The sequence below is a fragment of the Phascolarctos cinereus genome, unplaced genomic scaffold (assembly GCF_003287225.1).
Source record: "Phascolarctos cinereus isolate Bilbo 61053 unplaced genomic scaffold, phaCin_HiC Scaffold_1;HRSCAF=81, whole genome shotgun sequence".
In the NCBI taxonomy this organism is placed as follows: Eukaryota; Metazoa; Chordata; class Mammalia; order Diprotodontia; family Phascolarctidae; genus Phascolarctos; species Phascolarctos cinereus.
Genome location: NW_027555514.1, coordinates 6,940,305 through 6,965,000, shown reverse-complemented (window position 1 = coordinate 6,965,000; position 24,696 = coordinate 6,940,305). Strand labels below are relative to the sequence as shown.

Sequence of the window (24,696 nt, the reverse complement as noted above, 5' to 3'; positions counted from 1 at the left end):
TATAAAAAATTAATTATTAAGAAAGAGGGATGTCCTGAGATAAAGGGGAGGAGAGAGGAAGAATAGGGGAAATTATCTCACATAAAAGAGGTGCACAAGGAAAAGATTTTACAGTGGAGGGGAAATGATGGGGAAGGGGGGCGGAGCAAGCAACCCTTGAACTACATACATCTAAATTGGCTCAAAGAAGGAAAGATATAGATAGAGAGACAGACAGACAGATAGATAGATAGATAGATAGATAGATAGATAGATAGATAGATAGATAGATGGGTGTATATAATAGAAGTCTAGGTTATCTATCAGAGAAAGAAGGGTGATGATGAAAAGTAGGACAGATAAAAGGCATTGGTCAGACTAATGCATTGTTGGTGAGCTAATCTAATAATTATGGTTTTTTGTTTGTTTTGGGGGTGTTTTTTGAGTTTTGTTTTTTGGGTTTTTTTTGTTTGTTTTTTGGCTAGGTAGTGGGGTTAAGTGACTTGCCCAGGGTCACAGAGCTAGTAAGTGTCAAGTGTCTGAGGCTGGATGTTAACTTAGGTCCTCCTGACTCCAGGGTTGGTGCTCTATCCACTGTGCCACCTAGCTGCCCCAATCCAACCATTCTGGGGAACAATTTGGGACCATGTCCAAAGGGCTATAAAACTGTGCATATCCTTTGATCCAGCAATACCACTACTAGGTCTGTATCCCAAAGAGATCATAAAAAAGGGAAAATGACCCACATGTACAAAAATGTTTATAGCATCTCTTTTTGTTGTGACAATTGGTAATTGAGAGGATGCCCATCAATTTGGGAATGGCTGAACAAGTTGTATATATAAATGCAATGGAATACTATTGTTCTGTAAGAAATGATGAGCAGGCAGATTTCAGAAAAACCTGGAAAGGATTTCCATGAACTGATGCTGAGTGAAGTGAGCAGACTCAGGAGAACATTGTGCACAATAACAACAATATTTTACAATGACTAATTTTGATAGACTTAGTTCTTCTCAGCAATATAATGATCTAAGACAATTCCAAAAGACTCAGGATGGAAAATGCAATCTACATTCTGAGAGAGAAGTATGAAGTCTGAACGCAAATCAGAGCATGCTATTTTCTTTCTTTTATTGTTCTTTCTCATGTTTTTTTTTTACCATTTGTTCTGATTCTTTTTTCACAACATAAAGTGGAAATATATTTAACATGATTGTACATGTATAGCCTATATCAGATTGCATGCCATCCTGGGAAGGGGGGGAGGGAGAAAAATATTTGGAACTCGATCTTATAAAAGTGAATGTTGAAAATTAAAATTAATTTAAATAATATAAAAGCAAAAAAGGCAGTGCTTATAAGCAAAACAGATTTTAGAGAAGGGGCAGGATACAAAGCAAGATAGAAGGATACATAAAAGAAAATAGGATAGAAGGAAATACACAGTTAGTAATCATAACTGTGAATGTGAATGGAATGGATTAACATAAAACAGAAGCAGATAACAAAATGAAGTAGTAACCAGAATCCAGTAATATGTTGTTTACAAGAAGCACACCTGAAATAGGGAGACACACAGTGAGTTAAAAGAAGGTTTATAGTAGAATCTATTATATTTTAGCTAAAGTAAAAAAAAAAGCAGGGGTAACAAATATGATCTCAGACAAAGCAAAAACAAAAATAAACCTAATTAAGAGATGAACAGGAAAATTATATCTTGCTAAAAGGCAACATATACAGTGAAATAATATCAATACTAAACATATATACACCAAATGACATAGAATCCAAATTTTTGAAGGAAAAGTTAAAGAATTATAGAAGAATATTTGCAGTAAAACGATACTAGTAGGGGACCTCAACTTTATTCTATCAGACCTAGATAAATCTAAACATTAAATAAGTAAGAAAGAAATAGAGGAAATGAATAGAATATTAGAAAATTGGATATAACTGAAAACTGAATGGCAATAGAAAGTATATCTTTTTCTCAGTTAATACATGTCACCTTCATAAAAATTGACCATATATTAGGGCATAAAAATTTCACAACCAAATGCAGAGAAGCAGAAATACTAAAAGCATCATTTCCAAATCATAATGCAATAAGTTCCTTTTTAATAAAGGGCCCTAGAAACATAGATTAAAAGTTAACTGGAAACTAAATAACCTAATACTGAAAAATGAGTGGATCAAAGAACAAATCATAGAAATAGTCAATAATTTCATTGTAGGTAATGAGAACATTTAGACAACATTACAAAATTTGTGGAATTCAGACAAAGCAGTGCTTAAGGGAAAACTTAGATCTCTAAATGTGTACATCAATAAAAGAGAGAAGAAAACAAATAATTGAATTTGACATGCAATCAAAAAATAACTAGAAAAAGAACAATTTAAAAATCTCCAATTAAGCACCAAAATGAAAATCCTGAAAATCCAAGGAGAGATTAATAAAATTAAAATTAAGAAAACATTGAACTAAAAAATAAAACTGAGCTGATTTATGAAAAATGATAATAAAATAAAACATTTGGTTAATTTGATTTAAAAAAGAAAGAAAACCAAATTACCAGAATTGAAAATGAAAAGGGTAAGTGCACCATCAATGAAGACGAAATTAAAAGCATTGTTGGTAGTTATTTTCCCCAATTATATGCCAGTAAAACTGACAATGTAAATGAAATGGATGAGTATTTGCAAAAATATAATTTGCTCAGAATAATAAGAATAATAAAGTGGAAATAGAATATTTAATTTTGCCACATATTTAAGCAAAAATTTATACCAATACATAATAAACTTAAAAAAACCAGATTAAAAAGACCTACCATATTCCTTTTATATGCAATTTTGATACCTAAACCAGAGAAGGCAAAATCAGAAAAAGGAAACTATAAACCAATTTACCTAATGAATTATTGCAAAAGAAAAAAAGCTAAATGAAACACTAGCAAGGAGATTACAGCAATATAAGTCAAACATCATGTACGATGGACCAGGTGGGAGTTATACCAGGAATGAAGGGCTAGTTCAATATTATGAAAACAGTTTAGCAAAACACCAGCATAATTGATAATATCAATAACATAAACAACAAAAATCATGTTATTTTATGAATAGATACAGAAAAAAGCTTTTAATAAAATACAACACCCATTCCTATTAACAGCATCAGAAAGCATAGAAATAAGTAGAGCCTTCCTTAAAATGAGAAGTTGTATCTACCTAAAACCAAGAGCAAGTGTTTTCTGTAACATGGATAAATTTGAAGCCTTTCCAAAGCAAGGATTGTTGTTTATGTATTATCACCACTGTTATTCAATACTTACTAAAAATGCTAGCTGTAAGCAGTAATACAAGGAAAATAAATTTTCTTGGAAAGGGTAATATAAAAATGACTTAGGAAAGTTGGTAAATAATGAGATAGTAAGATCAAGCTGCCCTTAGGTATTTGATATTACCAGGCACAGAAGAACTATGTGCTTAGATATTTAAAGAGCCATCAGATATGCATGCTGAGCCTTTCACAGTGATTTTTGAAAGACAATGATTAGAAAAAAACAAATGTCCTAATTTTAAAGCAAAAAGGAAGATAATAGATTTTTCAAACTGAAAGTCAATGAGTGTGGCAGATTTGGAATGTCTTATTAGAGGGATGGTAAGGGAACTTGTAGAACAGGAAGCAGTGATCACAAGAAGCCAGCATAATTGTATTAAGAACATGATTTCAGGGGCATCTAGGTGGCACAGTGGATAGAGCACCAACCCTGGGCAAGTCTCTTAACCCTGACTGCCTCCCAAAAAAAAAAAACAAAAAGAGCATAGTTTCATGATGCCACATTCATTTCCAGTATGGTTTCTAGAATCACACACACACGCACACACACACACACACACACACACACACACACACACACGTGTGTGTGTATGCATATATAGAGAGTGTGCCTGCTTTCAAGAAATTTGCATTTGTATAAGGGGAGATGGTACATGTAGGAGATATCAGCAGTAGAGAATATCAAAAGTCCAGGGGTCCTGAGGGTACAATAGTGGGGCTAATATCAATACATCTCCTTTCCTGTCATTTCCATTGATACTGCCATATCATTTTCTTACTGTGAACCATCTGACAATGACAAGGACTTTGGTGGTGAGCCCTTTGCTTTTATGTTCTTCAGTAGCTATGGAAGTGACTGGGACTAGTCTTACCTGCAGACACAGTTGCCAGGTCACACATCCCCACAAGGTATGCTTCCCTACATGTTGGAGACTGGGGTGAGGCCAGGTGGTGATCTGGAGGTGCTACTATTTCCAGGGTTCCTGGGTGCAGAGTTATGGCCTCTCTCCGCCAGGGTCTGGTAAGAGATGTTGGATGGTTTTAGTCAATGTGAGAGCGATGTATGACCCACTGGGCACATGCTATCTCTTGTCTTTCTCTCAGATCATCTTGCTTCTATACCTATGCTGGTTTTCCTACCCCATTGGTGAGAGCTGCCTGGCAGCTGCTGTTTGTGGCAGCTGGAATGATAGATCCCTTCTTCAGAGGCGTTTCTCTTCTTAATTAGGGGCCAGGCTGGAAATGGGACCACTGGTCTGTGTAATGTAGCTCTCTTGGGCTCGACTCTCCATGAAAGAAAGAAAGAGAAAGGAAGGAAGGAAGGAGGAAAAAAGAAAAGAACAGCCCAAAGCTAAGGATTACATTTGAAAAATCATAGAATCCATTATTAGAAAGAAAGAGTCCCTCTGTCCTTTGACCTGGGTAGAACATATGTGGAGGATTCTGTTTAGTGCTGGATAACATTTTGTATCCAGGCCACTGATGAGTCATAGAACATCCAGAGGTGTGTGATCAGGTTCCAGAAAGGCTCTGAGGTTGTGCTAAAAGGCTTATTTAAGAAACTAAGGAAGAGAAGACTTAGTGCTGGTGTGATGGTGCCTTCCGGTATTTGAAGGACAGGCACATGGCAGATATTACCTTGTTCTGTGGGACCCCAGAAGTTGAAACCAGAAGCCCTTTCACTTGTTTTCAATGGAGATGGGAGGGAATTTCAAAGAAATCCATTTAGATGTGAAGACAGGAGAAATTTCCCATGGTTAGAGCTGCCCCAGAGTGGAATAAAATGCACCCAGAGGTGCTTATCATCTGTGTTGTAGAGGGGTTCTGCATGGTGCTGGGTAATGGCCTTATTGTTTGAGAGCCCGAAGAGTCCTTGGAAGCCGGAGTCCAGTCCACCTCCTTTAGCAATGGAGAAGTATCAGCCTAGAAAGGCTGACTGACTTGAGATCCCAGGTATATTAAATGGCCCTGCCAGGCTATGAACTTAAGTCCTCTGAGTGTAAGTCCCAGAGTTTTGTTTTTTTTTCCCTCTGTATCACAATCCAAAGTTTTTTATTTGTTTGTTTTTGACTTTGTTTTCATTTTTTGTTTTTGTCTTTTTTTTTTCCAGACCTCTAACTAGAAAGGAACGCAGAGTCTAGTCCATGCTCCAATGCCATAGCTAGGACCACTCATGGGAGCTAGGGCTAGATTCTCTGGAGGATAGCTTCTCCCTACACATAACTATACTCACCTGGAAGGAACTGTCATCTGCACTAGCACCCTCCAAGCACGCCCTTCTACTCATTTCCCCCTCTTATAGAACTCCTCTTAAGCACAAGAATTCATCATATTATGAATGTTCGTGTCCAAATGTGAAGCTCTATGACAAGATAATGACCATAATAGTAATAATAACATTGTTGTTATTCAGTCATTTCAGTCATATCTGACTCCTATTTGGGGTTTTCTTGTCAAAGATACTGGAGTGGTTTGCCATTTCCTTCTCCAGCCCATTTTAGAGATAAGGAAATTGAGGCAAACAGTGTTAAGAGACTTGCCCAGGGTCACACAGGAGGAAATATCTGAGGCTGGATTTGAACTTGCAAAGGGGAATCTTCCTGCCTCCAGGCCAGGCCCTCTATCCACTGTACCACCTAGCTGCCCAATAGTAACATCCAACATTTATGTAGAATTTTAAGGTTCACAAAGCACTTTACATATATTGACTTGACTGGCCCTCAAACTCTGTGAGGTAGGTGCTATTGCTTTACCCATTTTACTGGTGAGGAATTGACTCCTACAGCCACATTACTTGTAAGTATCTGAGGCAGGATTTGAACTCAGGTCTTCCTGATTCCACTTCCCACACTCAGTGCTCTACACTGTGACCTCTAAAGCCCCTTGTGGGTCTAATATTCCATAATTATGTACTCCCCTCTTCTGTGATACATTACAGCTCAGCCCCTGAGATGGCATTAGGACCATTAAATGTATTCCTTTGTGTGGCGTATTTGCAGATGGTGACCTTCTGTGTGATAATCTTGTTGCATTTCTGTCGGATTCCGTGTTATTTTGAGGTCTGCTCCTTCACAACTTTTGGTTCCTGAGATTTATGCTCCTCTGCAGTCTGGGCCGATCCTTCATTAGCACCTTGATTTACCATGGGTGCAGATGGTTATTGGAAATAAAAAGTCAGCCATTTCCTCTGATTAAATCTCTCATGGGCGTGCATCTCTTCCCTCGCTATTTCCTCACCATTGCCGATGATTCATTCAAAAGCAGAACAGTGATTATCATAGGATTGTTAAGGCTGAAGTGGAAAGGAAAGTAGGATATTAGGAGAAGTCATAGTAGCTTATTAATATAGATTATGTGCTACAATGAAATGATTTTACCAAGGTATTACCAAGATGATAGATTTATGTGTAATGAGAAAAGACAGAAAATTATTCTAGTGTGTCGACAAAGCATAACCAAAAGAGTCTCAGAATATTTTTGTGTGCGTCCTGCTTAGCACTGAGCCTCACAGCCTCAGAGAGGGTCTCTTCCTCCTAGACTCTTGGGAGTGAGCATGCACAGCCAAACTGGTGCTCCTGGCCCAGCCCTGTGGCCTTTGTTGATAGACCCTAATTCTAATCCAGCTCATTTTAACCTACATTTATGAAATAGCTGCTTCGCGCCAGGCACAGTATTCCATGCTGAGACGCAAAGACAAAGACAAAACAACCCTGACATTCCTGGAGCTTGCACACTACTTGGTGGAAATCATATGTATCACAGAGTGTAAGAGCTGTGGATGTGGCGTCAGGAAGACATGAGTTCAAATCCCCCCCCAAGCAGTTATGGAATCTAATAGATGGAGATGATAATAGCACATGCCTCTGAGAATTGTTGTAAGGATAAAACAAAATTATATATGTAAAGTGCTATGTATAAATGCTTATTATTATTAATTATTCCCATTTTATAAATGAGGAAACTGAGTCTTTGAAAGATTGAGTGATTTACCTGTGATGACAGAGATAAAAACATCTGAGGTAGTTTTTGACCTCAGGTCTCTAGTGATTCTAGGTCCTCATGGTTCAAATGGCCATAAAAGAACTTGTTTCCCTCCTGGGCTGGGTTATTATTAACACCATCAATCTATGAATAGACTCAGGGGGCCAGTCATTTTCTTACTTCCAAGTAAAGTCGATTCTGTTTTGAAAGAAAAATACACTTGTAGTTTATAAATACAGTTTTAAAATCTTTCTGTCTCTACTTGGTATCTATGATTTCATTAAGTAGGATCCCTAATGGTCTAGATGTCCAAATGCCCTTTAGCAAAGAGATTCAATTGTGCCAACAGTTTTCTGAAAACCAGGTTTGCTAGAACCCACCTCCCAAGCTCTGAAGAATTCAGGTGGAGGATCTACCAAATTTTAATATAAACACTCATGGTAGGTGCAAGTGGTGTCCATCATTTTGCCAACTGAAAGCTGTGTAGAAAAAGGGGTTAAAAGAACATCATTGGAAAGATGTGTCCAGAAAAAAAAGCAGGTTGGACTTTTGGTGAGAGTGTAGGAAATAGTAGACAGTTCCCACCACACTCCATTCATATTGATATAATGTCAAGAGATCTAGAGGAAAGCATTGTCCCATGTAGTAGACCCTCTAAGAAGAATTTTAAGGAGGACATGACCAGGAGTACCATGGGAAATGGATAGGCTACAATGGGCACTGTTGAAGGGAGTGTGTGCTGGGGAGGTCACAAGTAATCCAAGTTTGGGAATATTGCTGGTTAACTTTCCCTGTAGAGATCTGCATCAGGGTCAGCTCATTTGAGTTTTTCCTCCAGGGCAGAATGACTGCTTGGATGAGACTTACAGACCACCAGGCCAGCATACCACTCAGTGTTCTTCCATTAAAGATGTGAACTCATAACGTGGCGAACATCTGAAAACAATGAGGAATCTTTATGTTTTTAAACTCTTAGAATTGTCCAATAACCTAAAACCTTATAGGAGTTTAAATCATTTTTTTTCATGCATTCTAAGTCTGATCATGAACTCAAGGAAAAAATCCAACCTGTATTTCTGTAATGGAAATGGCAAACCACCTACTTAAGAATTTTGCATTTAAAAAAAAATGCAATTTTTTTTTATTTGTTATCACTTCACAATTAAATTAACTGACCATTGCAGTGTTTTCCTAGTCTCTGAAATTGTGTTTGTCACAAAGATGCCTGGACCCAGGAAAGCCTCGCATCCCTTTCTCTGATTCCTCCAAGTCTCCTTTACCTTGTGGGTGGGGACAGCCCTCTCTTCCTTTCTGTCTTCTGCAGGCGGGCCACCCCTTTAGTCAAAACACCCCCATCTGCCTCAACCCCAAATGTGCCAGGGCTTTAGATAGAAGCTTATTGAAAGTTACCCATACACACACTCTTAGAAACCAGAGAGTGTGGGAGAAAGTAAGCGCCTGGATGTTAGAAGTCCTGTCTACCTCCCCTCTGTGTGTCCAGCTTGATCTCAGGTGCCAATGTGGGCATTGCAGCTGTTCCCTTCTGTTCTGGGGCCACTGCCAAGATGGTCCTCATCTGGTGAGGCAGGAAAGAAAGAGACTGAGGCTCTTGTTTCTCTGTCCCTCCTCCCCTGCCAAGTGAGGCTTTTCTGGAGCTTATCGGGGAATACTCAGCCCTCACTCATTTATGATGTTTTCTGAGTTCTAAACTGTTCAACACTTTTTAAACAAAATCCACAAAGAATGATTGTTTCTTTTCTTCTCAGAAAATCCCAACACACTTTACTCTTTCGTTTCACTTCATCTAGTAGCCTTCATTGTTTCAAAATTAATCAGGTTTTTTTTTCTTTGTAGTTAACATACTAAAACTCAGTATTTAGTTAAAATAACTTGAATTATTGATTCAATAGAGCCATTGAGGCCTTGTTTACTCCCAATTTATACAGAAATGATTTATTTATTGAGAAGTTTAAACTCTATAATTGTTGAGGTGTGGGTATGGACCACCACTCCTATGTATACTATAAAAATGGAAGATTATTGAGGGAAGGAACTGTTTTTTCTTTACCACAGTATCTTTTACATCTAGTATACTACCTAGCACATAGTAAGCCTTCATAAATGTTTAATCTATTCTTTCTCAGCCTTCAGTAATAGATGTGGGAGTCTATAGCCTAGGCAGACATTTTTGTCATAACTACCTCACATTCCCTAGTCAACACTGTTATTTAGATACCTCATGTGAGACCCAGTGGCCATGATAAGAAAACCCCCTTAACCTGAATCCTAACAAGAAAATGGTTTTACTTTTCTCCCTCCCTAAATTGTCCCCAAAGTTCTCTTTGGAGAATAATGCAGCTACAACCTAGTGTGTGCAAATGATGAATCCCATGCAGTTGGTGCAGTATTCAAATTTGCATTGCATATTTCTGTTGGACTGGAACCTGTTCTCATATTTTATGTAATTATAACTTAAAAAGAATCAATATACATGTTACCACTTCATAGGAATCATTGTTTGCACTAATCAGGGCCTCGCTATAATAATGAGTTTTGTTTGGATCAGGTTACGTTTGAAGGGCTAGTAGGACATCCCAGTTGGCTACCAGTTCTCATCTGCCCATAAGATTGATATGGTTGTGTTGTTACCATTCAGAGAGCTGATTGTCAGGTAAAGTTCTTGCTACCTGTGGAATAGGATAACGTGATAAGAGCCTCCAGGCAGCCAAATTAAAGCACATGGGCGTGCAGACGTAACAAGAATGGACAACCTAAATGGGAAATTTAGGATTCTTCATTTGTCCATTTTTAAACACCCCCCTGCTCCAGTAGAGGCCCAATCCAAGCATTTTCCTGGAAATTATCAGATCATTTGAGAAGGAAAAGTCCTGGTATAAGCTAGAGACTGCCTAAACATAGTAGATTCCCCCTAAAGTGATCTGCTTCAAGAAGGAAAGGGATGGTTCCTAGAACCACTTGCTATTTGATGCAATTCAGGAAAAAAGCATAAATTCTAATAAGGAAGTACTTTTCGCTAAAGACAGGCTTTGAGGACTTTGTGATGAGGGGTTTACTTCATTGACTACCTCAAAGGAAATATACATGAGCTGTTTACCTGGCAAGAGGAAAGTGATGGAGAACATCACTGGGGATTTATGGAAAAGCCTAATGCAATGAGTCAAGGAATGGTGGATTTGCGTCACAGAACTTTAAGCTGCCTGCATCACATTTCTTTAAAAACTTACTTCTCAAAGTAGAATTCGCTTCTACAATTCAGACTTTGGTTCAGGACAAGCAAGACATTATAGAATGTTAAGAATTTTTGGGTCCATGTATCTGTATATTTTCAAGACTACATTAATGTATACTTGGGCAGTTGTACATATGTGTGTGAAGCAGATGATGATAGGGAATAGACAGTGGACCTTGGGGTCACAGGAGAGTTGAGGTCAAGTCCTTCTTCTGGCCCATATTCACTATGTGATGTTGGTCCAATCACTTAGACTTCAGTGACTTAGCTCTTTAAGATTTTATGTTGAAGAAAACATGTCAACATATATACACATATGTGTATAAGTTTGCATGTATATCTATATAGAGGGACTTTCCTCTCCCAAATGAAATCATAGGTCTGGATCTATCTTCTATGCATCTAACTAGCTAGCTAGCGATCATCTATCTCTTTATCATCTAATGAAAATAGATACCAAGTAGGAGCATGCAAGTATATATGTATAGAAATACAAATAGACACATGTGCATATATACATATATGGATTATATATCTATACATTTATATGTTCTGTCAGTCAGGCAAAAAGCATTTATTAAGTACCTACTATGTGCCAGATATTGTACTAAGTGAGAGGAATGCAGAGAAAGGCAAAAGAGAGCCCCTGACCGGCAGGAACTCACAGTCTTAACAGAAGAGACAATATGAACATAATTATGAACAGATGAGGCAGATCCAGGATAAACTGGGGCTAGTCTCAGAAGCAAGGGACTGAGATTAAGGAGGACTGAATAAGAATTCTGATAGAAAGTAGGACTGTCTATGAGACTTGAAGGAAGCAGGAGATAAGGAAGTAGACAATTCTGGATAGGAAAGTGAAAACACTTGGAAGTTGGGAGATGGAGTATCTTGTATGAGGAAAAGCAGAGAGACCATGGTCATTGGGTCACAGAGTACATGTAAGGGAATAAGGTATAAGAGGTTTGGAAAGTAGGAAGTGGATGGATTATGAATGGCTTTAACAGCCAACAGAAGAGCTTATATTTAAGCCTGAAAGTGAGAAGAAGCCACTGTGGTTTGTCGAGTATGAATGTGTACAGGGGAGGGGTGACATGGTTATACTCGTACTTTTAGAATATCACTTTGACAGCTGAGTAGAAGATGGACTGGAGTGAGGGAAATTGAGGCAAGGAGAGGAGACCACCGCCGGCGCCGCCACCACCACCATCACCCCCAGAAGCCATTGTAATAATCCACGCATGAGGTGATGAGGGCCTGTACCCCTAGGGGGTGGCCTTGTGAGAGGAGAGAAGGCAATGTATTGAAGAGATATTAAAAAGGGAGAGATGACAAGATTTGTGTGGTGGGAGGAAAGAAAGGGAAGGGGAGAGAGAAGAGAGAGAGAGAGAGAGAGAGAGAGAGAGACAGAGAGACAGAGACAGAGAAGAAGAAGAAGAAGAAGAAGAAGAAGAAGAAGAAGAAGAGAAGAAGAAGAAGAAGAAGAAGAAGTAGTAGTAGTAGTAGTAGTAGTAATAGTAGTAGTAGTAGCAGCAGTATTTGTTCTAGACCTGAATTTATTCATTTTGTGTCTATCCCTGAGTGGGAGCTCCCTTCACTAATACAGATCTGCAACTCCTCAGTAACTTCCAATTTTAAAGAGTTACCTAGAGCCCTTACAGGTCAGGTGACTTGCCCTCAGTTATACAAATAGTCAATATTAAAGGCAGGACTGGGGCCAACACCTCTCCATCCATCAGGCCATGATATTTCTAAACTTTTAAGAACAAAAGATTCCAGGTAGTTCCTTCTTAGCTAACATGGCTTGAGCATATGTTCCAGCAGAGTATTATCATGTCTTTCAAAAATGGACTCGGATCTTTGAATTCTTCTCTTGCATTTGTCAGTGCTAAGTTTAATATCACTAGGGGCAGCTTGGTGTAGATGATATAGAGCTGGCCTCCAAGCCAGGAAGATCTCATCTCTGTTCTCAGCCCTGACACATACTGGCTGTGTGACCATGGGCAAGCGACCTAAACTTTTGGTGCCCTCAGCAACTCTCTAAGGTAGAGATTTCAGAGAAGGTGCCTATCAACATTGGTGGGGACAATTTCCTTCGCCAAGAGTTCTCTATACCAATGAACTGACAAGTCTACTACTTAGTCACAGCTCTTTAGTTTCAACCATATAGAAGATTTGTCCAAAATTGTCATAAACAATAATTAAAGGAAATTGGCAAGCTATGAGTACCTATCAGTACCTTTTTTCAGCTCTTTTTCCATCAAACTTTTAATAATATATCCTGAGATTTAACAAAGAAGACAAAAAACAACAATAACCACCCCCTCCCTTCTACCTTTCATCTTCCTGGTTCACACTTCACCCCCTTACCTGTGCTCTGTGAAGATCACCACAGCTTCACACCTTTCAAATACTGAGCCCTAACACAACTTGCTTTTATTCTCTAAAAATTAGTTAAGACCAGCAGCACCTCTTCTTTTCCTTCACACATCCACAGAGCTCTTCCAATCTGGTAAAGAGATTTACAACTTTGCATTTTAGAAATTCTGTTTATCTGGAAGCTTCTCTTAAGAAAAGAAGGAGGTAGGGGATAGACTCCATTTGCCACAGTTCTCAGTGGCTCTAGAAAGTGGTTTCATGATCATAAACACATACACACACACACAGATCTCTGAGGTGTGACTAGTTGAAATTGATCAGAAAATGTTGATATTTAAATCAAAGTGAAGGATGACGTCATCTACCAGACAAATCAGCTCATCAGTGAGTATCTGGGCTGTGTTCTTGTCATTGATTTGTATCACAAGGGACACAGATTATTCCCTGAAATCTCATCATCTGCCTTTGCTTTCCTCAGTTGGGGTCGCAATAAATTATATACAACATTCTGAGCAAAATGTACCTCTTCTAACAGACAGATGCAGATGAGATTGCTTTTTATATTCAGGTGAAAGTGGGCTCACTCCAAGATCAGGAAGTTCATTTTAATATGAGTTGGAAACAAGTATTCCCCTCCTGTTTTTCCCTTCAGTTTTATCTAGGAATTTAATTTCAGTATCTTCACATGCCCATCCCCATGTGTTTACGTATGGACACACAAGTAGTGTCGTGAATAGAAATCTGGTCTCAGAGTCAGGAAGACCCAGGTTCAAGTCTGGTTTCTGGTACATAGTAGTTGGATCCTGGGGAAATCAGCGAACTTCTCAGGGGCCAAGGCAACTCTTTGTCAACAAGAAGACAATAAATTACAGGAGAACTGCTGACCTGTGTCAGTAGAAAGCATTTCCACACTGGGAATTCTTTCCAACAGAGAGAACATGAGTCTGGACCCCCAGAAAAATAGACATTTTAAAGAAAGAGGGGAAAGGTGGCTAGCACCATAGGATTTCCAAGTTTTTTTGTTTTGTTTTGTTTTGTTTTGTTTTTACTTTACAAGCCAGCCATTTCCCAGCTCACTTCAACTGAATGCTCCCTTATAACAAAGAAAAAACAGTTACATAATTCACTAAACAGATACAACGCCAATGTGGTCTGGCAATGTATTCGAATCTCCATAGCAGTCGTCCCCCCTGTCCCTGCAGAAGAGAGAAGGGGAACTTTGCCTGTTCACCCACGTTGTCTCTAGCTTTTCCCTACCAGCCAAAGTAACAGCTGATGTTGGTAGAGGAAGGGGCTTCTACTTTGCAAAATTCTCTAATTCCTTCCTCTCACTTGATTCTTCCTCATTGTAACCTTAGCTACAAGGTGTGTGTATTGTTGTCTGCACTTTACAGTTGGGGAAATGGAGGTTTGGCAAGACTTGACATGGTTCATACTGAGTTTCTGACTCCATGGTATGAGACCTGAACTGGGCTGCCTGGTTCACTCACTTTCCTGGTACAAAATGTTTTCTTTGTGCACAGAACAGGGTTTGTTCAGACTTGCTGTTGACAGAAGCAACACAGTGGATTTCCTTTGGTTACATAGCCAATCATCTTCATTTAACCATTTGGCAGAAGTCTCAAGTTGCTGATAATAAAAGGCACCCTTAGCTAAAGGGTTTCTGCATTGACAGCACACCCCCCTCATAACAATTTGGCCAGGTACAGGGTATGAGTGTCATGGCTGCCATTTTCTTAGAAAACAGAGACCTAGCAAGGCAGGTAACTTGTCCAAGGTCACCCATCTAGTCAGTGTCAGAACTTGGCCTCACATCCTGGTTTTCTGGCTTTCAGTCCAATTTCTTTTACACACTAGCAGGATGCTCCAATCAGTGAATGATTGGGTCAAATCAGGCAAATAACTTGGGGAAAGAGAAAAAGAGAAAACCAGGAAGACCAGTCAGCTCATGGCATTGACCAGGGAAATCAGTAGTCCTGTTAAGAGAGTTACACTGGGAATCAAAGTTGTAGGAAAGAAGGAAGGAAAGAAGGAAGGAAGGAAGGAAGGCAGGCAGGAAGGCAGGCTTACATTTTGAAGAAAACTATTCTAATCCATGGGGTAGGAATAGAAGTGGGTTTCTCCCTGGCCTACACACCAGTGAAGGCTTTTTCTCCAATTTCTGTTCAGAACTCTGTTAACCACTTCATTGATGTGCAAGTTCCTAGAAATTATGGATTGTTTCATTCTTCATGCTTATATCACCAGCACAGAGCCTGGTACACAGGAGGTGCTTAATAATTGCTTGTTAAGATAGATTCTTATGTGATTCTTTAAGGTAATATTAGAAGAGATTGTAAGTGGTATTTGGGAATTAGAGTCACGGTATAGCTCTCAACCAAAGCCCCAGGAATTACACAAAAGCTCTGAGATACTTCATCCCTTGCACCAGGGATGGGAAACCTGTAGCCTCGAGACCCCACAGGGGCCTCTCCACACTTGAGGACCTAGAGGGTCACATGTGCCTCGTGGCCACAGATGCCCCGCCCCCACACTTGAGGTCATTCTTCTTGTGAACTGGGGACTTTGTGCCTTGACACAGCCTGGCTGGTGTAGAGCCCTGAACGTGGAGTTGTGGAGATCCAGGCTCCAATTCTGCCTTTCATACCTACCAGCCAAGTGGTTGGAGCACGGCCCTGAACTCCCCAAGCCTCAGCTGCTTCATCTGTAAAACAGAGGATGTCAGGCTGGCAGTGCTTGTGAGCCTGAATGAATTAAGGAAAGTGAACCTCTTTGTAAAATGTCAAGGTCTCTGAACATGCCAGCTGATGTTATTTTTATAGTGCATTAGTGGCACCCAGCAAATAACAAATTGTTTGATGTTACTGAGAAATGAGGGCCTTGGCACTCAGGCCTAGGGTTAGGGGTTAGAGGTGGCCCCTAGTGCCCCACCTCTGACACCCCTTTGCTTTTTCTCCTAGGACCAGAGATCTGGCCAACAGGCAATTTCTAACACATTCTCCCGATCACTACCCTGCCTCTTCTTTGTGGGTTCTCCATTCCCAGAAGGCCCTTGGAAAGACTCAGTTTCTTGGCCTTTGTCTCCTTTCTTCTCCCCCAATCCATAACCCCTCAGCAGCTGTGGTCATGAGACATCACCCCATCTCTTCATCAATCTGTCTGACTTCTTTAAAGGTCAGAATTTATTATTGTGACAAAAAGTAAAGAAAGCCAACATTTGACCAAAATGAGCATCCCTGGCTTTCTTTTACCATCCAAATACATGCATGCAGCTTAAATTTGGAAAGAAGATCGTTGAAAACTGGAAGGAATGGATGAAAGCACTGAATTCATTGGACAAAACGTCTTTTTCTTGTGTTGTAAAAAGTACAAGCAACTTTCCTGATGCCTGTGAAAGCCATTAAAGGTAAAAAATAATTTGTTTAAAGCATCCATCTCTCTTAAAAACCAAGATGGAATGATATGATGCACTCTGAGGTTTCAATGGCCCATTTCTATGGCTCCTTGGGATTTGGGCTGCACATCTTATGATCAAAGAGGGAAGATACATGCATTTTTGTTTGGCATTTTGCTATTTATTAGTTTCTACCTGGAGTTTGTATTGTTTGGTATGAATATAAAATGGCTTCACTAAAGGTACTGCCATGATACAAAATGACCGTGAAGAAATCCACATGAGTAGAATTCTTTCTGTGAGGAAAGAGGGAATTGTCATCAAGTCACCAAAGCACAGAGTTTCAGAGCTAGAAAAGATACCAGTGGTTGGTCCCCAGCTTCGAGTTATTTCTTTAGCATTTCATCCTCCATGGGAAGTCCCTTCCATTTTGGGGGTAGCTCTCACTGGTAATGGGGTTTTCATTCTGTTGAGCCTAAAGCTGCATGTTTGCAACTTCCTCCCCCGATCCTCATATTCCTTTTGGAACCAAATAGGACATCCTGATTACTCTTCCATTTGATCAGTATTGGGAGAGGGGACACAGGCTTGCAGACTCCATATCTCTGAATTTTTTTCTTCTTCTAAATCCAGCATGGGATATAATACAGAGGTATTGTACCAACTTGGTAGGTATTCTCCTATTTGAGAATGGAATTCTGCTCCTAAATTCAGTCTCATCTGTGTACTATAGATGGTTTGGCAAGGTAGCGAATTATTGTGAATTGTACCTTGATGTGATTTAGAGTGACCCTCCCTTTTTCCTGATGTGTGTGTGTGCATGCAAGCAGACACCCATATGCCACCCTTGACAAAAATATTTTCTTCCCAGAAAATATTGGATACATTTGAAATCAATAGTTCTCAAAAGTACCATTCTTCCAGTCAGTCAGGTTCTCAGCCTTTGGGTCATGAATCCTTAGCCCTTCTCTGTCCTTCAGTCCTTCTCAAAAGAACTTATTGATTCTCAGTTCATAGACTCTTCCCTGCCTGCTTCCTCACCTCCTCATATGCTCTCTACCCCAGTTCAGGCCCTCATCATTTCTTATGAGAACTATCCTATTAGCTTCATAATTGATCTTCCTGCACCAAGGTCTCTCCCTGTGCAGTCCATCTAGCACACTAATATTAAAGTGATGTTGCTAAAATGCAGACCTTTTCATGTCGCCTCAGAATCAGACATGTCTAGTGGCTTCTCTGAGATCCAGTGCAAAGTTTTCATTCTCCTCTTTATAACCCCCACAATGAGCTTCCACTTGCTTCAGAAAGCACATCCTAGTACAGGATGCTTTGCTCACTCTCTGTTGGAGCTGGAGGGGGCTGCTAGCTCTTTCTTTTACATGATGACTTATCTCCAACCTCCCTGCCTTTGCACCAGCAGTCCACCATGTCCAAATGGCCTCAGTCCTCTGTTCCACCTTAGACAATCCTGAGCTTCCTTCACAGAGAAGGTTTGTACAGACCACCTCCTAACCTACATGGGGCTTGTTCCAGTCCTTCAGTTGGGTTTTCTTTTAGCAATTCCTTCTTATGGCTTTCGAGGTGAGGTGAGTTGCTTTGATTTTTTTTTGTCTAGGTAACTGGGGTTAAGTGACTTGCCTAGGGTCACACATCTAGTAAGTGTCAAGTGTCTGGTCTGAAACTGGATTTGAACTCAGGCCCTCCTGACTCGAGGGCCGGTGCTCTATCTGCTGTACCACCCAGCCTCCCCCTAGATGAGCTACTTTCAGAGGGTCCTAGGTTTGGGGCTAGAAAGCCAACTCAGAAGCCATGTAGTACAGTACCTTCCTTTTGTAGAAGAGGAAATTAAGGCCCAGAGCATATCTCATTTCTCCAATAGAGTGTAAAGTCCTTAAGGTCCAGGGCTACTTAGTTTTGTGTTTGTTTCCTCAGAGTCTGGTGTATAATAGGTCCTTAAGTGTTGTTCAATCATTATTCAGTCATGACCCCATTTGGGATTTTCTTCTCCAGTGCATTTTACAGATGAGGAAACTGAGGCAAGTAGGGTTAAGTGACTTGTCCAGAGTCACACAACTAGTAAGTATATGAGGTTGGATTTGAACCCAGGTCTTCCTGACTCCAGGCCTGGCACCCTATCTGTTGTACTATGTAGCTGCCCTTAGGCTCTTAATAAATGGTGTTTTATTAGAAGAAGCTGCTTGAGGGCAGGAGATATATTTAGCAAATAAGTGTTTTTTGTTTTGTTTTCTAAGAAACTGATGAGACCATATTTTTTTTATGGGCAATCAACACTTCCCTTGGAGATCAGTTGGACTTGGAAAAGCAATGCTGTTGAATGGCAGAATGGGAGAAAGAATGTGGAGAGAAGGTGAAGTGGACCCAGGACTAGCAAAACAGTCATCTTCTTAAACACATGAACCATCCCTTAAACTCTGCTGCCCACCAAAGTCCACACCCATTGCCAATTAGGAAGACTTCATTATGCCTAGTAAGGGGTTTCTCCTATTGAGTGGCATTGTTTCCAAAAGAGTCACTTGACGACATCTACAGATAACTAGGATAATGAACATCATGGTCATTATTGCAAAGTCCTTGACCAGATACAGTCAGGAAACCAAACAAGTTTCTTCTGACCCAACTATGCTCATGAGAGAATCTTCCTTGCTGTCCCCTTGATCACTGAGCCTACTGCTGGTGTTCTGAATCTTCCACCTTACAAATCTAACTTGAAGCTTCTGACATAGTTCTGTCTGTAATCCTCCTTCTATAGGTACAATTCATTTTAAGAGGCTTTTTTTCTCTTTTGTCTTCTCTTTATCATCTTTTATTTTCTAACCGTTTAATTTTTTTAAAGAATTTTCTGCCACCCCTTGGAATAATTGCCACTAGCCCCTGGGCCTACAAGTCATTGTTTGAATCATCTTTCTGATAAGTGAAAGAGAAAAATCAGCCCAGCTTGTTTTTTTTTTCTTTTTTGTTTAAATACATGACACAGCATGAAATAAGATTAAATTTAAATTTGCCACCTCAAATATTATGTTCTTGTATTTACTCAGGAAGCCCCTATGCCTAGCAATTTATGCTTCTGACTGTTAAATATGTAAGCCAGCCACTTTCTAGGAGAAGGTTACTTTGTTCAAGAATGACTCTTGCAAAAAGTTTATCGCCTCAGATGCATTGTTCACAGCCAAATTTCCTCCCAGATACTCATAGAAAAGTCAAAAGGAAAAGTCCAAGAATGTGGAAGGATCTGATTTAATTTCCAAATGATGCTACTAACTTACAACTATGCCACAGGTTTGTAATTTCAACACTGATAGAATTGGGCAACAGAGGTAATTCTGCATCCCTTCCTATGTCCTGGGTTTGCCAGCTAGCTTTGTTAAGTTTAGGTGTCTTCTCCACAAGAATTACATGAATGTTTCTTGTTTCACCCACTCTCCCCCCACCTTGTTTTTTGTTTGGCTTGAAAATGTTCCTTAGCACCCAAAAGTCAAACACTTGAATTTGTCAAAGAAAAAGTCTGGCAAATCTATATCTTCACAATCAGGTTACATAGTTAGCAGTGAAGAGCCCGAGGTACAGAGTACCCAGTAGCCATTATGTTGACAAAGAATGATTTCTCTTCAAAAACGGGAGGAAAAAGAAAGCTCAATAATTTTCCCTGTCTGTACTGCTGTGTGAGAGAAACAGAAATGACAGTCAGGAAGAAAATGCTGTGTACATGGAAATTGTGCCCTCCACCCTCAGCTGAACACCTGGGAACCAAGTGCTTTGAATATTAAAGATGAATTAGAAGGTTTACAATTAGAACAGACTAAATATTAAAAAAAAAATAAAGACTTGAGCACTCAGCCCTCTCATCTAACCAACTGTCCTAGGGGTTGTGGGCATCAGATCAGCCCTCGCACCAGTAGGCATGGGGCCTTCTGAAGCAAAAGGCACATTACATCTTGGTCTTAAAAATTCATGGCAGCCTAAAACTTTCGGCTCAAATTTTTAGGCCAAGATTATTTATCTCTTTGCCCTGTCAAAAGTGATTGGGAATGCACCGGCTCATTTTCAAATGTGCACCATAAAAAAGAGATGGTATGTATGTTCAAACGTGCTTTTTTGCATTCCTACAATCCAAAGATCGTTTTAGTATAAAAAAAATAAAATTTAACAGCCTTTAATTTGTCATGTGGACTCACATTCTATGTGGGCTTTATCACCTCCATATATTTCTCTAAGTGAAACATAAAAATGGCCGTAATAACTGAGAATTTAAAGGAGCTTTGGCCCATGGACCATGATGTAAACCAACATGGCGAATGGGATCTGGGGTGGAATCCTGAGGAGCTGAAGAGAGTGGATTGGTTTGGTTGTGAATAGGCTAACAAACATTTGTTAGTCTAATGGAAGTAGGCCTCATTGTCATTAGACCATGTGGAACTTTGACAGTCAAAAGGAATGAATTTGGGAACTCAACTGTTTTCTGAATGTCAAGGACCTGGCTGCCTTCGTTTCTGGGCTGAAAGGGTTAGAAAGCAGCACCAAGAAAGTGGAACCATGCTGTGGTAGCCATGTAAATAAAAGTAAAGAGCTGAGCAAAAATCAGAGTGTCCAGTGTTGATGATCAATGGAGTCATGAATGGGCAGTTACCAACCATCAACGAAAAATGTAACAAAGACAAGTTGGGCATCGGGGATCAAATGATGCTTGCTAGAAGGCAGGAGACTAGCCATCAGTCCACAAGTTTACCTATACCTTTATTTGCCCCAATTTTCGACTCATTTTAGAGGAGGATGCTTACCAGGGGAATTTGTTTCTAATTTTATGATGGAACTCTGTCACCAGAGAAGGTACTTCTCATGCAGCTTCACTCTGTGCCTCATTCTCCCAATATAAGAATTCTGTACAAAGAGAAAGAGACATCTCAGCTCAATCATTTATGCTACCAGAGTTCTAAAGATCAAGCAACTTTTAAAAATTACATTTCAATCTAAAAATAAATGTCTTCTGAGAAATCGAGAGTGCCACCCTTAATACAGTCCTTCAGATTAATGATGTTCCATCTGTTTGTCTCACCACAATAGTAATTAAGAAAATGGGCATTGAACAACCATCAAAAATTCTAGTGGGTCCTGAAGATTTATGGAACTTATGCACAAAGCTGTTGTAAGTTGTTTGGTTTTTTAGAACTTAAAATCCATTCGATGTTTTCTGCGTACCATCACCACATGCAAAGCAGTGGTCCAGTGCATTTTCTGGACCTGAAATGGAGTGCAGTTTGTCAGTTATACCCCTTGTGGTTTCTGTCTTTAGTCTATGTGTCAATTGTTACATTCTGGTATATGGCGTAGATGTCAGTTTGTTGCAGGTCCAAGATACAGGTGTCAGGACTATAAGTCAGATGTCACCAAATGGCACCATCAGTGTTTGCCAGGAAAATGAGGAAAATTTCTATTCCAATTATACCTTTGTTCATGTGTGTCTGTGTGCACATGTAAATGTGTATGTTATTTGAACTGAATTCAGGATTTCTGATTTGAGTAATGAATAATTATAATGGTTTAGCTTTGTCAAAAATGACTTTTATCACACTATGATTTTTTTTAACCACATGACTAGGCCTTTTTAAAATCCCGTCTTCTTCCATGAAATTACATTTCATTCCCAAAAGCTGAGCTATTTGCATTGTTTGTAAAGACAAGCAGTCAAACTTCTTGCAAAGATATGTGATCCCATGTGAATCGGTCCTCCTCCATCCACCTATACAGACCCCAACCCCTACCAAGGAGGGGAACTAGAAAAAGAGAATTTTCAAGTAGGGCATTTGGAGATGATAAATGCAAAACCACTGGCTGTCCAGAATAATCAACTCATCAACTGATGTGTGCATTTTTGTTTCTTTTGTGTCTTTAATTGAATTTCCTCCAACATATCTACTGGACTCTCATTGGAGGCAAAGAACTGGACCCTATCTGTGAGATTCGTATATCTCTGGGCCTTCTGGTAGCATTGGGAAAAGTGATGCTGCCTTACTTCTTGTCTCCCTTGCACCCCATAATATCTTAGAATCTAACAACTTTGCAATGGACATTTTTTTCTTCAATGACATCTATCCCAGGCAGATTCCAGGTACTCAGTCCCTCATAGCTACTCATCCTCATTCTGAGGTGATTCCCCCACCCCACCAAGTTTCTGTCTTTGTTATCTAGTGGAGGGGAGGGCTGATAATTCCAGAGATAGAAAAGACAGGGGTGCAGATCAGCCTGTCATATGAAGAACATTTTTGTTATCCCTTTAGGGGCCATCATCCAACTTGACACCAACATTTAAGCTGTGAAAATTATGGGTTCATCCATTTCACAGTGGACGTCAGATGTGCCCAAACCTCCGCCATTAATCTCAGCAGAAGACAGGCTGGGCCCATTTCTTTTCTTTCCTGTCTGTTACTGATGCTCTCTAAGCTTCTTCTCCCTTTCCTGTTTCAGAATGAAGAACAAGTTTTGGTATTTTGAGTTTGGCACCTCGGAGACGTTCGCAGCGACCTGCAAGAGGCTGCACGAATCTGTGGAGATTGAAGTAAGGACTGGGAGCACTCCCCCAGGGAGTTAGGCACCAGCTCGTGCTCGAGCGCTAACACACCTCCTGTGCAGGGAGGGCCCCGGATCAGCTAGACTCCGAGCCGTGCAGACAATGCCAAGGCACGAGTCTCAATGTTAGTTTTGTCAAACTGCCTTCATGTGGGGTTGCCCTAAATTTTGGTATGAAATTCATCTTGCTTATTGGTGAAGACTTATTACTGAGTAAGAGGGTAAGACGTGGAGCATAGCTTCTAGAAATCAGTGGATCAGTGACAATGCCTGATGTGGATAGAAGGATGTAAGCTAAATGAAAGACACTGGAGGGGGGAGAGAAAAATCTTGCAAGATACCAAAAAAGAAAAAAAAACACCTTATTATTTCCAGGTCTCAATATTTTATAACCTTTAAAACCCAATTCACTAAAATTGTACTTACTTTCTTGAATAAAGGTTAAAAAATACACTTTTTGCCAATTCATTCCCATTCATTAGGTAGCTTTTCTCGGTGACCAAAGTTGCCATGTTTTCATTACCTTTGTAGGAAGTGGAAATGCCAAGAAATAGAGCAAAGTTAGTGAGAAAAAAGAGACTTTCAAAAGTCAAGGAGCAAACAAGTCTACAAAAAAAAAAGTCTAGGCACTGTGGGACATGGGCATCTGAGAGGCTTTGGATAAAAGGAGATGGCTTACTTATTCCCAGAGAAGTTGGGAGGCCAGAAGAAAAAAGGAAGCTGACTTCTTTAGGAAGGAGCAAGTTAAAGGCTCAGGTATAAAATTAGGACTTTGCATCTGATCCATGATTAATTCTTATTAATTTTAAATTTTAATATCTTCTTATTTCAAAATGAAAAGGATAACTGGTTCTTCCTACCCCACAGTTGATGTATTCACAACTAGTAAATAAGTTTAGGTGATTGGTTATGGGGCCACGTTATAGCCTCTTGCCAAGTAAGGTTTATTGTTTGTTTGGCTGGGTTTAGCAGGTCTAGACTTGGGAATTTAATCCATGGAGGTAACTCCCAGGGAGAAAACTCCCTCTTCTGATATAGACGGCCAACTCCTCTGCAGCTTATGGTCTCAGAGAGTTTCCAGGGGCACCAAGAGTTTCAGTGACTTGTCATTCAGCCAGTGGCAACACTGGAACCTTGGCCTGCCAGACTCCAAGACCAACCATTTAACATTGTCAATAAGTAAGTTCTGCTGAGTAGTGGTGCATCAGGATTGAGTTATGTCACACAGAGGAACTGTTAAAGTTAGAGGTCTTCGTATCCCCCCTAAATCGTTAATTTATTTCTGCTGCTGAAAATATACAACAATGATGACCTTGCCAGGTGCTCCAGGTGTCTCTCCAGGAGAGGAGAAAGATTACTACTCTTGCACAGCTGGAGTCCACCCTTACTTAGCCTGTGGCACAGAATAGAGATCAAACTCCTAGCCTTGGCCACCAGAGTTGACTCTTCTAAGCAACCAACATGAGTCAGGGAGGAGACCCCTGCATCTAGAGTCCAAGGACCCGAGTCCAACATGCTAACTACTACCTATGTAAACATAGTCAAGCTACCTCATGAAGAAGCCTTAGTTTCCCCATCTGTAAAATGAGTGGGGATAAGAATCTTTTCATTATGGTTTCGCCAGGACTACTAAGAGGACTACAAAAGATTTGTAAATTAATATTTAAGGTGTCTTCATCATCATCATCATCATCATCATCTTCTTCTTCATCATTATCATCATCACTAATAATTCACTGAATTTGGGGCATTTCTTGAAATGTAGACTTAAAGAATAGATTCTAAATA

The 24,696-nt window shown here is 39.9% G+C and overlaps 1 protein-coding gene across 4 annotated transcripts in view; it reads left to right on the top strand.

Moving 5' to 3' along the window:
- DGKB (diacylglycerol kinase beta) overlaps positions 1-24,696 on the top strand; it is a 667,225-nt gene that overhangs the window by 493,682 nt on the left and 148,847 nt on the right. For all 4 annotated transcript variants that reach the window (XM_021000103.2, XM_021000102.2, XM_021000101.2 and 1 more), the window contains one exon: positions 22,807-22,897. In XM_021000103.2, coding sequence (XP_020855762.1) covers positions 22,807-22,897 — 91 coding nt within the window. The remainder of the gene's footprint in view (positions 1-22,806; positions 22,898-24,696) is intronic.